This window comes from Vanacampus margaritifer, chromosome 13 (assembly GCF_051991255.1).
Source record: "Vanacampus margaritifer isolate UIUO_Vmar chromosome 13, RoL_Vmar_1.0, whole genome shotgun sequence".
NCBI classification, from domain to species: domain Eukaryota; kingdom Metazoa; phylum Chordata; class Actinopteri; order Syngnathiformes; family Syngnathidae; genus Vanacampus; species Vanacampus margaritifer.
Window position 1 is genome coordinate 21,838,798 of NC_135444.1, and position 12,977 is coordinate 21,851,774.

Below are 12,977 nucleotides of genomic sequence, written 5' to 3' on the forward strand. Positions count from 1 at the left end.
TCAGTCAGAAAAAAACAAAATTTCCAACAAATACATGTTTTTTTTTTTTTATTGATTTGGTAAGATAAGTGACTTGGGCAATTATGCCTCAGAAAGCAAAGTGTAAAAATCTGAAATAAAATACAGAAATTTGGCAAAGAACAGACTAAAAGAATACAAAAAAATGGCAAAAGTTGGGCAAAAAGCAGGCAGACCAAAAAAAAAACGGACAAAAATCAGACAAAAGACGTCTACATTGAAACAGGCGCTTCCCCAAATCTGCTGCTGTGAAAATAAAAGCCCCTTTGCCGAAAAAAAAAACAGCATCAACACCTGCATGGTCTCCGTTGTCCGCATGCAGGTTGTGGTGCCCCGTGTGGCCCGAGTGTGTAAGCGCGACCAGGGCGGATCTCAGCGCGTGCTGGAGAAGCAGTGGACGTCCTTCCTCAAGGCCCGACTCAACTGCTCCGTGCCGGGAGATTCTCACTTCTACTTCAACATGCTGCACTCCACCAGCCCCGTCATCAACATGCACGGCCGCGACATCATCCTCGGCGTCTTCTCCACGCCGGCTAACAGGTGACTGTTGAGTCGTCGTTATCCTCCCGCACTATTGGATACTTTACTTTATACGTTTGCGTATACAGTACAGGACCTCATAAATGTATTTTCAAATTAAATTCCTCGGGTGTTAGGTGTTAAGTGGCCTATAGTGATTATTGTGAGGAGGAGGAGGAGGAGGAAATGAATGCCAGAATGGGCCCGCTGGTCCCATGTGGCCCGCTGCGCTAAGTGCTAGCTGGACAAATTGCTTCATCTGGCAGCGCACAAAGAAAGCGGCCGAGAAACCTTGGAGTGCACTCGCAGACGTTCGCTCATGTTGCCCTCATGTAACACTCGCCACGCAGACACGTCATAGAAGGAATATCTATCTAGCTAGCTAGCTACAGCTCTGAAATATGGCATTTGTACTGGGTTACTTCCTACCACTGATGTTTAGTCAGCTGAAAGTGATGTTAGCGCTTGTTTGTTTGTGCTTCTAATGTGCGCTGTGAGGGGATTGGGAGAGACGGAGAGAAAAGAAACAAGCAAAATCTGCCGTGGCAGCGCATGTTTGAATGCGGTCGGTCCCATTGGGCGAATCCCGAGACTGCATGACGTGCGCCTGAGAAAAAACAAATCAGGAGGGCAAGGAGCAGGTGGAGAACAGGTCCGGTGGGATGTCATGTGAAGTCAAAATATAGGAACGCCACAACAAACTATTTCAAAAAGAGTCAGACTTTCACTGATGTTTTGGAATTGGTGAAGCAGCATGTGACTCAATGTGCATCTGCGTACCGACGACAGTGGTGTCTTTATGAGTTTAATTTGTTCCCTAACGATGCCCCTAACACAAATTTTTTTTCCAAATCTTTCCACATTGAAATCAGTTGAAATTCCGTTCATCGCTTCCATCGCTCAAAAAAACAGCCACCATATTTTATTTTATTTTTTGCAGTTTTTTGTCTAATTGTGTCTGTTTTTACCCTAATTTTGCCGACGTTTTTGGTAAACTTTTTCATTTTTCTTCCCCACTTGTTTGTCTGTTTTTTTTGCCAAATGTTGTCAGCTTTTTGACAATTCTTTCTATTATTTTTTTTTTTAACTTTTGTTTCTGTCAGTTTTTCTCCCCATTTTGGTCTTCTTCTTTTTTTGTCCATTACATAATTTTTAAGCAGTTTTGGTCAGTGTTTTTTGTTGTTCTGTTGACCTAAATTTGAACACACGCAATGAATACATTCAAGTCTACGCCAGACATGTTTGCAAATATTAGATTATATATTTCTAAACTTTGCCACAATGTGAGGCAGTCAGTTTACAGGATGTGTAACACTTTACATTTTCCTTCCCCTCAAAATTACTCAGCACACAGCGACTTATCTCTAAACTGGCAACAAAAGTGAGTGCACCCCTAAGTGAAACTTATTCCTGACACCGCCCACTTACATTGTAATAAAGTGTCATCTCTTTCGTGTTACATTAATTTCTGGGATTTCAACTCACAAGACAAAGTGTGTGTGTGTGTGTGTGTGGGGGGGGGAGGGGGGGGGGGGGGTGTTATTGTACTGTATTCGATCCAAATGACAATCTGATCATGGATATCCTAAAATTCATTTTAGCCCTTCGGGGTAAGAAACCTTGTCCTTATTTTGTCGGTTATAAAGTTGCTGATTTCCTCATCGCTAGTTGCCTGGCAACATCACGGAGAGGACTTCACAGGAAGTCACTTATTGTAGCCAAGAGCCAGAACCCCGCATCCCCCCCCCCCCCCTCCCTCTCCCGCCGGCAAAGCCACAACATATTGTTCTTATAATTCACCTTTACAAGATGTGACATGTTTTCCCTTTGAGAGGCAATTCTTTATTGTTGTTTGTCTCAGTCTTTATCCGACGCCCACCTTGCAGCTTCATTTCCAACCGAATCTAACAAGTTGGGACGGCTGCACAAGGACACTTTGGACATTTTGTTTTTGTGTAAGCGCGGTTTAGGTTTAATACAGTACAAGTAAGGGATGATAAGGGCTGCCTTCATTTTCAATGGCCAGAAGGGGAAGAAAGAAAGCGCCAGTGTTTCAAACCAGGGTTGAAATTTTTGAGGCGGGTAATTTAGGGTTTCAAGGCAACGTTGGGATTCCAAGCCAGGTTTAAATTTTCAGATGAGTCAGGGTTTCACAATTCGGCTTTTAAACCAGAGTGACTTTGGAATCCAAGGCTGGGTTAGTTGAAAACAATAGCTAGAGTTGACATGGTTAGGGTGTCCAAGTAGGGAGAGGGTGATTTCAATTTAGGATTCCAAGAGGTGGTTAGGGTTCGAAAGAAAATATTATCCCGTGTTAAGATTTCAAAGTTGGGTTTTAGGCCTTGGATAGTGTTTCAAAATAGGGTTTTAAAACCAGCAAGTGTGGTTTCAAATGACCATCCCAATCCTTGGTTAGGGTTTGAAACAATGTATCGGTTTCAGGTTAGAGTTTCAAGCCTGTGTCAAGGTTTTTAAGTTGAGTTTTTCAGCCATTGTTAGGGTTTGTTTCGGTTTCGGTCCTGGTTTAGGGTTTGGTTTTGAGCCAGGGTTAAGGTTTCAAATTAGGATTCCTAGCCTGGGTTTGGGTTCTAAACAAAAGTTATAGTTTCAAATGTCAAACTATGTTCCGGGTTTCAAAAGCGTTAGGATTCAAAAATTGGAGTTTGAAACCATAACAAGGGTTTCATATTAGGGCATGAAGGGCAGAGGTTGCGGTTTCAAATCATGATTCCAAACCCGGGTTATGATTTTAAACAAGAGTTTGGATTTCAAATGATGTCTTCAGGGCTGGGTTAGGGCTCTTAACTAGGGCGAGGGTCCGTGTGCAGATTGTACGGGGAAACCTGGTGAGCAGCGAGAAGTCCATAATCCCATCTAGCATCTGACGCCCGCAGTCCTGAGATGAGCGCCGTGTCCTCCTCGGATGCGGCTGAGTCGTGCCAGCTTTTGAAGCAGGACTTTTTGAGGCCGATGGCGCGATACGAGTGCTCGCCGCACCTCTAAAGCTGCCCCGTAGCTCTTAAAAAAAAAAAAAAAAAAAAAAAAAAAAAAGAAGAAGCTTGGGACGTGTCCGTGCTTCTTGAACGGTTGATATTATCGAGGCAGACTTACCATTCGGCAAGCAGGCAATTTGTCCCAAACGTCTCATAAAAACAGATTAAGAACCATTTGTTCAAATTAAAGCAATTTTTTTTTTTTTTTTTTGGGGGGGGGGGGGGGGGGGGTATTAATTCTTGTGCTTTAAAAACACATCAAAATGCTTTTCCTGCTGTGGACTCTTCCATCTTCTTATTGTGTTTTTTTGCCGATTGGATTCAAGAAGATGCAGTGTTAGCAATTAGCAAAACAAATTTGTCCGTGTGTGATGAAAGCTGTGTTGTATCCATTGATGAAGGCTGTCGATACCAGTCACGATACTTGAGGTGAAAAAAATAAATAAAAAATCTGACATCAAGTCCTCTTTGCTAATAGTTGGCGCTACAGTGTGGCAGTTTTACATATTAGCAAATTGTGTTTTTTTTTTTTTTTGAAATGTTTATATAATTTTAAAAAACTACTAGCGGTATGGGAACGTATTTATTATTATTATTATTATTATTATTATTATTATTATTATTATTATTATTATTATTATTATTATCATACTTAAGTACATTTCTCAGATCTCTGTACTTTGCTTACTGAATTTTTACTTTTACTCTTTACATTTAAAAACTGATAACTCGAACACATAAATGTAGTGATTTTATTAAATTTTTTGCAATTTATTTATTTTTATTCCACCTTGTTTTTAAAATGTGTATTTTTTTTATATTTTTTTTAAAGGTTTGAAAGAGTTAAATCAGTACTACCAAGGCCTTTTTTTTTTCCTCTTTTTTTTTTTTTTATTTTAAACACAAGTATATGCAGAATGCGAGTACTTCTGACACCTCTGATGTCGTCACCAGTTGCAGGTGTCCGAGTTCGGTCGTGTTTTTGGCACGCGCGCCCGCCATTCGTCATCTGTGAGAACGCTAAGCAGGGACCTCTTGAATTTTCCTGTCGCTCACCCAAGGTGGTCCAATTTTCAGTGGGCGGGGTCGTGTGGGGGGGGGTCGTGTGGGGTCCAGAGTGGTTCCTGTGTGGGCTGTGTACAGATGTGTCGCCCCCACCCCCGTGACCGGCGGGTTCAACGGCAGTTAAAGCGTCCTTGTGACTCAGCAGGCGTTGTTGTCGGGTTCATTTCCTTCACGCGAACCCCCCCCCCACCCCCCTCCGTCGGTTTGCGAAGGGAGGAATAATCAGTGACTCATTTCCCGTTTTGTTTTATTTTCCAGAAATTCACGCCAAGACGCTTCTAATCTCTCTATTGCATCCAGCGCCTGTCTTCTTTTTTTTTCTTAAGCCGCCGACTTGACAGGTTCCATCTTTGCCTGTCATTCGTTTTGCTCTCGGTAACAATTCCCTTTGTTTTCAAGCACTGACTGTGAAAATATGAAAAGCCCAAATCCAATTTGTCGTCTTTTGCTCGGGTGTCTGTCCCCGTATGGTGCCCGCAAGCCTTTTTTTTTTTTTCTTTTTCCTTTTCCTTTTGTTCCTTCAGTTGGGTGTCGAGTTGTTATCTACCTTTTGTTCCCACTCGTTCATTTGCCACCAAATCGTGCCTTGCAGAAGACGAAAAAGGTCCACTTGAGTCAAGCGCTCATTTTTTGTCCGTCTGTCTCCCGTCTGTCCGCGCAGCATCCCCGGCTCGGCCGTGTGCGCTTTCGACATGGAGCAGTTGGCGGCGGTGTTCGACGGCCGCTTTAAAGAGCAGAAGTCAGCGGAGTCCATTTGGACGCCGGTTCCTGATGAAGTCATCCCCAAGCCAAGGTGTGAGCGTGACTGGAATCAATTAGTGCGCCGCGTGATCGCCGTTAGACATCATTCAGTCGAGCCCTGATGAGTTCCAGAGAGATGAAAATCCACCATACTTTTATGGAACGTAGATTTTACCCTTCCCGCACATTTGAAACATTCGCATGCACTAAAAGAGACTTCAATTAATTAAAACACATTTTTCAAGTATTCCGTAGCCTCGGTTCTCACGCTTGCTTGCTTACAGTTCCAAAAAAAGAGACAAAGTGCGCCGCTATTTGTCACTCCTAATTAGTCTACTGCAAAGCTGACACATGAAACAAAAGAAAATTGACTATACTCTTTAAAATGTGGTGAATAACGAGACAAGGAGATGGAAGCGAGTCATTTCTACTCTCCGCGGCAAAACTTGACTCCCGATGAACCCTGTGAACGCACAAACATGTATAAGCCCCGCCCCTCCCTCAAACCTAAGCCTAACCTTTACACATTGTCAGACAAGATTATTATAGTTAACAATATCAATTAAATTAATTTAATTTAATTTAAAAAATAATAATAATAATTAAAATGCTGTTAAAAAAAAATACCGGTAAATTATTTGAAAAGACATGATTTTACGTTTATTTTTTATTACGTTTAATTATGGTGATAATGTTCTTTGTTTTGTTTTTTTTGTCAATATCATACATTAGCCTTCCGGCTTCATTTCAGTATTGCGGTTTGGCTGTACAAAAAAAAGAAGGTCAAACAGTCATTTGGCAATTGTAGTTAATGTTATTTATTGTATTGTGTAATGTGTTTATCTTGTACTCAACAAATGCTCCATATATTTAAAAAAATATATATATATATTAAAACTAATAAAAACTCAACTAAAACTATGCATTTAAAAAAAAAATAATAATTTTTAGAACAAACTTGCTCTAAAAACTAATAAAACTAACAATAATAACAAATCCCAAACTATTCTAACCCTGCTATCTGCTTATTGCTAACGATAATATAATATGAAAACGCCATAGAAATAACTCAGCATAGATAATTTCACAACTTTAATTCTGTGGCGTGTTTTTCAATTCTTGCCTTCTCAGACCGGGCGGATGCGCCGTTCAGGGTTCCAGGTTCAACTCCTCCAACTCGTTCCCCGACGAGATGCTTAATTTTGTCAAGACTCATCCGCTGATGGACGACGCCGTCCCGTCACTTGGACAAAGGCCGTGGATCGTCAAAACGATGGTCAGGTGAGGTCAACGAGCCCCTAATACGAATCCAGCCGAACCTTGACTCTTCCTTGCCGTTGAATTCGTTCCTTAACCAAGATCTTCCAACGTTTCACACAAATGATCTTTGTTCCCTTTTCTTCTTAGAGGTGCAACACTGGATGTCGGTTTAAAAACAAGGTAAGGAGAAAGCATTTGGCTCAAAAGTAGGGAGGTCCCCTAAAAGTGTAACCCCTTTCAAACTGCCTGCGTAGAAATATCGACATGCCATCAAAAGGTCATCAACATCCAATTCAAAGTCAGCCAAATACTTCCTGCCAAATGTACCTGTTTGATAGATATCCCATGATGCATTGCACTGCACTTTTGAAAATAGTCTTCAGTTATGTTTTAGATCCAATTCTAAAAACATGTTTGGTGATAATTGCTGAAAACATTTTCAAAGATTGAGAATTTTTTATTTTATTTTATTTTTATTTTTTTTTGGGGGGGGTGTGGCTAAAACAGTTCCTAATCGGCACACTTTCACTTCTCTCTCTTTCCCCATTATTTAAAATCTTGATCCCCTTTGTTCACCTCAGCGGTTGTGATGTGCATTTAGCTTGCTAGCTGTGCCGACACCCTGAAAATAGCATTTTCCCTTTTGGATAGCTCGCTGGCGTGACCGCTGCAGAGTGCCTCGCTGTCAGCAGTTACTGTGAGAAAGGCGGAACCGCCAAGAGGAGGGGGGGGGGGGACGGGTTAATGTTTTTAAAAAGTCGTAAACGTGTAGAATAGATTTGAAACTGGATTATAAATTGCTAATGGCTTAGGTCCTGATTACACTAAAGAAATGCTAATGAACTATAAATCCAGTAAGGCTATGAGGTCCGCAGTGGAAACCGGAGTTTGAAGCAAACATGGTGAAGCAGCATTTGGTTGTTATGCTGCACACAAATGGAATAAGCTGCCCGACAGAAGTGAAGGCAGCAACAAATGTAAATTCTTTAAATCCTGGATAAAAAATGTATTTTTTTAATCACCATACCTATGATTCAGGTCTTTTAAAATTATGTTCTTGCACAGTAAGAAAGCTACTTTTTTCTTTATTTGATTATTATTATTTTTAATTTATTATTATTTTTATTATTATTGTCTTTTATTATGTGAAGTATTTTGAGTTACCTTGTGTTTGAAATGTGTTGTATAAATGAAGCTGCCTTACTTTGCATGAATCGGGGCTTCGGGCTGGCGCAGCCGTTTTAGAGTGCCTTGTTGTCACGGCGTAGAAAAGGCCTGCGGTGAAGGCTATATGTGAATCTCTTTTTGCAGTGGCATCCAAAAAATAGTTTTTTTTTACCAGGTCATAGCAGTGCTATTTGATTGACAGCTAGCTGACAGTGAGGCCTTATTTTATATGTGCCAAATTTTTATTTTTTTTTATCATGCAAATATGGCAAGATTGTACTCTTCTTTCTGGTGTGTCAAATGTAGATATTTTCATTTTACCAGGACTTTCAAACGGAGTTGCTGCCCCTAACTTATGATTTCCTCCATGGAATAAAGTATCTGTTTTTATGGCACATAAACAATAAGACGATTGAATAAATGGTGGCCGTCTCCACTTGGTACTCCGTCCCTCACGGTGACGTACGCGCAGCAGTAAAACTTTGCATTCCCGCTTATCTACCTCTAAACACAATCCATAATCTCGTAAACAATTATGTTTCCCTCACAACATAAAAGGATTAAGCCGTCGAAATTGTGCGGGCGACACACTGTTGGGAAAAAAAAAATGGAGGCGCTGAAAGTAATGGAGTGCGGTTATTCCGGAGGACGCTTTCCATCATCTGCCGCAAGGAAACACTGTCGCTCATCCACCGGGGGATTATGGGCACCAGATAAAGAGGCTACAATGAAAGCATTGGCCACAACAGAACTGCTGGAGTCCAGTTGCGCTCCTCGTTTTTGTTTCCAAAACAAGCCCGTTTGTGTAATTAACGACCCAGCGTCCAACCTAATTAGTGCACAATGCAAATCTCATCAGCATTTTTAATTCATTCCATTCGAATCCCGTTGCATGTTGGCCTTTCAATGCACAATATTTCATTTCTTGGGAAATAAATGATTCTCAACACCAGTTTTTTTTTTTTTTCCCGCTCCTTATTGTGCGCAGGTACCAGCTGAATAAGATTGTGGTGGACTCGGAGGCCGGGCCGCATCGGAACCGCACGGTCCTGTTCCTGGGCTCCAGCCGGGGGACCGTCCTCAAGTTCCTCATCGTGCCCAACCAGGACAACACGGTCACCAGCAACAACATCTTCCTGGAGGAATTGGAGGGATTCAACCCTGAAAAGTAAGACAATTCGTGTTTTGCTTTGGTTTTCCGGGGACGTTTTTTTTTTGTACCAAAGCCCTGGCTAATATGAAAAATAGAAATTGGTATCAAGGAAGTATGCAAATCTATATAACGCATTTCATACACAAGGTGCTTCACATAATACGTTTAAAGTCATTTACAAACAAAAGAATTCAAGACATTTAACTCTTTGACTGCCAGACGTTTTCAGAAAAGGGATGCCGTGGGTGCCAGCCGATTTAAGCATTTTGACTGATCTTTCAAGGTCCACAGAAAATGTTGTGTTTGGACTATGGAAACACACATACTACCAAATGAAAGATTGGACTCTCATCTTTCATCAGAAAAAAAAGTTTGTTTCTACCTTATTCCATTTTTCAGTAATCAACAATAGAAAATGCTTAGTTTCACCTCTGTTTTGAAACAAACGTCTTTTAACGTCTTTGGCACTCCTCCATAGGATTTTACTAAAGTCAGTCAAAGAGTTAAAAGCAAAGTCAAGAATGATCATTTGGCCTTGTTTTCTCAAACGCTTTTTTTCCCGCTTAGTCCAAATAGCGTCGCGCCGATGGAGTTCCAGAAATTCGAAATATGTGCCATCTGGTTTGGATGAGCACACCCAGAAAAAAGATCAATGGAGATAAAAAAAGATGATGTTTACAAAAAGGAAGTGAAAGAGGGGCCTTTAATTGTCACCCTGGAGGGCAAAATTGATTTCAGACTAACGTTTTTTTGACGTGCAATCACAATCACTTCAAATCGGACGTCTAAACATGCGCAAAACCCACAGATATGGATGACATCCGTGCCCTGTGAAAAGTGCCTACGTTAGGGTTGAAGCCCAGGAAAGCGTCGTTTGAAGACAGACTGATGGCCAGATTTGAAGTTAGGTTTTTTTTTTTTTTTTTTGTTTTTTTTTTAATAGATCTCTTTTAGCTGTGAATGAGGCAAGAAAGTACAAATATAAGAAAATTTCAAAACTTTTTTCTATTATAAAAGTTGATGAAAAAAATTAATAGTGTTCCCTCGCGATAACGCAGTTCCTTTTTTGCGGCTTCGCTGTATTGCGGATTTATTTTTACAATAATGTAGTTATTTTATAACATTTTAATTGATGTTGTATTTATGTAATAGTTTGAAAGAGTGATCGTGTTTACATAAGAGAGAAATGTGAGAAAATGTAAGTGCCTTAATGCGAGAAGTGTATCAACTGTGTGGTGAAGGGGTTTTCGAGACTTAAAACATTTATAATAAATGTAAAACATAAAGCTAACTACTTTTGCGGATTTCGTTTATTGCGGGTATTTTTTGGAACCGAACCCGTGCGGAAAACAAGGGAACACTGTATTTCAATTTTCATCAAACTTTTAATGGCGAACAGTATTCATACTTTCATTTCACAATTTGTCAATACATTTATATCAGTTGTTGGGAATCGAGTTAATTAAGACCGATACCAGTACGAGTAATCATCTCTTGAGTAGTTACCGATAGCAGTAGCACTTAGCACTAGCGCTTTTAACTCATTCACTGCCATTGACGGCTATGGACGTCAAAAATTCATTTGAACTATTTCTATTCATTTCATATTTTTTCCACTTTTTGTGAACAAGAGCTGGGCTGAACTTTTCTTACCATTTGCTCGAAAACACTGCTGGCTGCGTGTTGTTGCAGCATATCATCATCATCATAACACTGCCACCGTGACCTCACTTTCCACTTCCGGGCATGGTAATAATTAGGGAGGCGTGCGGCAAAAAAAAAAAAAAAAACATCCTGCAGCTTAATGTTTTCGTTAGTCCTCCTAATGATTCTTCGACCTTTTTTTACGCATTGAATACAAATGGGAGAAACAAAACTCACACACTCTACTCTTAAACAAGGCCATGGATGGGAAATATCTTGCTTCTCTGCGTTACTCAATCAGAATCGCACCTAATGAGTCTGTTTTGAAAATGTAAGGAATTCAACTCGCGTGATAACAAACGGCAGTTTAGCAGATAATAAACCATTTTTAACCCAGTTGAAATTTACTGTCAAACTCCTATATATAAAAAAATACACATTTATTTAATTATTATTTTTTTATTTGCTAGCTTAATGCTAGCACATAATGGGGAAACGCCATAAACATTACCGTCAGTACTGTTACAGCATAACCCTGTCAAGCAATGGATATCTGAACACAAACATGGAGCAACACATGTAGACATATAACAATACTCACAGGCGTATATTCTTTATCATGTGCAAAGAGCAAATATTACTCAGGTGAAATGAGCTACCATTTGCACAATCTTACGTTCTATTTTAACGGATTTATGTGTTTTTTTTTTTATGCTAGAGCATACAGAAGGCTTTAATGCAGCCTCTGATCTTTCCAAAAACGGCCAGCAGGTGGTAGCAGAGTACAAGAGATCAACCAGGGCCATGTTGCAAAAAGGCTTCCCCCCCCCCACAGTGTTTTAAACAAATTTGTGAATAATGATGAAACAAAGCTATAATGCTAATTGCTGCAAAACACAAACAAATATACTTTTTTTTTCCTGATGAGAGACAAGACTCTAATCTTTCTTTTCGTAGGTTCCATGTTTTTATAGCGATAGAACACAATATTCTGTGGGAGCAAAGGGGATTGCTTCAGTGAAAATGGCTGGGAGTGAATTAGTTAACTAAAATGAAGCAATAATTGTTGATCAATTTGCTTAATTGTGTCATTGCTGTATGTTTTTTCTCAAATCCAAAACAATATTGTGCTAGTTTTCTAAGCAAAAAAAACCAAACACTTTTTGTTGTTTATTTACGAGGATGGAACGGTTTCATTCATGTCAGTGGGAAAAGATGATTTTAAGATTTGAGTGTTTCGGGTTACGAGCGCTGATAGTGAATTGAACTTGCATCTCAAGGCGCCACTGTGTCAATAAACTTGACTTACCCGGCATAAAAGGACACAAATGTACAAACTATCAGCTACTGCGCCGCTTGGGGAATCTCACGTCTGCACTTTAAAATGACACAAAGCTCTTTATTGTATAACAATCAGCTGAACAACAATGCAGACAAGCCCTCGTTGGTCCTCTTGCCATTTACCCGCTTTTTCTCTCTCATTGTTTTCTCATTGACTCACTGGCTATGTTTTTTTTTTTTCCTCCTCCCTGCTTAAAGGTAAAAGATTACCTCATGCATTGTGTGTGTGTGTGTGTGTGTATTACTGTTGCAGGTGCGCCGGTGACTCTCCACAGGCCAGGCAGCTGTTGTCTCTGACTCTGGATCGAGCCAGTCACACTCTCGTATTGGCCTTCCCCTCCTGCGTGGCGCGAGTGCCCGTGGCACGCTGCCAGCTCTACTCGCGCTGCATTAAGTCAGTTGACCGCCGCTTTGCTACACACACACACACACACACATACAGTATGCATATTCACAGATTTGACTTACAATCAGTCAATATAGAAAATAACATCCAATGTTATTATAAATGTTATTAAAAAATTTACTATAAATATAATTTATGTAATATTAAAAACAGAACAAATTTCAAATTAAAATGTAAATAAAAAGTGTAATAAATGAAGAAAAAATCAAGTCATAAATGTTTTCAATATAATAAATGAATACGATCACATAAAAAAATCATTGATATGTTATGATATATCAATATTCTAAAATTGAGAGAGAATACATAATATCAAAATAAATAAATAAAAATATTCAGAAATTAGAATAAAGAATGTAGCACTGTATTACAAATTAAATATAAATAAATATTAAATATATAATTCCCTAAAACCCTAATATATACAATTTTACATCAAATGCAATATGCTTTTGTTTTATTACACTTATTTTTGCCATCTGTGTACTGTGTAAAAAAAAAAATTAAAATAAAAAACCTAAATATTTACATAAGCAATGACCAACACAATGTAATGTACCGTATGGCCAAAATCGATTCTCCCCAAAAACTTGAACTGCATTCCCACCCATTTGCATTCTAACTGCATGTAGCTATAGGCAAAATTCACACGGCTGTAAAGTCCTTTGAA

At 39.5% G+C, this 12,977-nt stretch overlaps 1 protein-coding gene across 2 annotated transcripts in view; it reads left to right on the plus strand.

The window, feature by feature from the left end:
- Positions 1–12,977, plus strand: part of sema6bb (sema domain, transmembrane domain (TM), and cytoplasmic domain, (semaphorin) 6Bb) — a 170,323-nt gene that overhangs the window by 119,093 nt on the left and 38,253 nt on the right. Inside the window, exons 11-16 of one of the 2 annotated variants that reach the window (XM_077583867.1) lie at positions 341–558; positions 5,257–5,388; positions 6,468–6,617; positions 6,744–6,776; positions 8,752–8,931; positions 12,155–12,295. In XM_077583867.1, coding sequence (XP_077439993.1) covers positions 341–558; positions 5,257–5,388; positions 6,468–6,617; positions 6,744–6,776; positions 8,752–8,931; positions 12,155–12,295 — 854 coding nt within the window. The remainder of the gene's footprint in view (positions 1–340; positions 559–5,256; positions 5,389–6,467; positions 6,618–6,743; positions 6,777–8,751; positions 8,932–12,154; positions 12,296–12,977) is intronic. The other variant, XM_077583868.1, reaches the window with a different exon arrangement.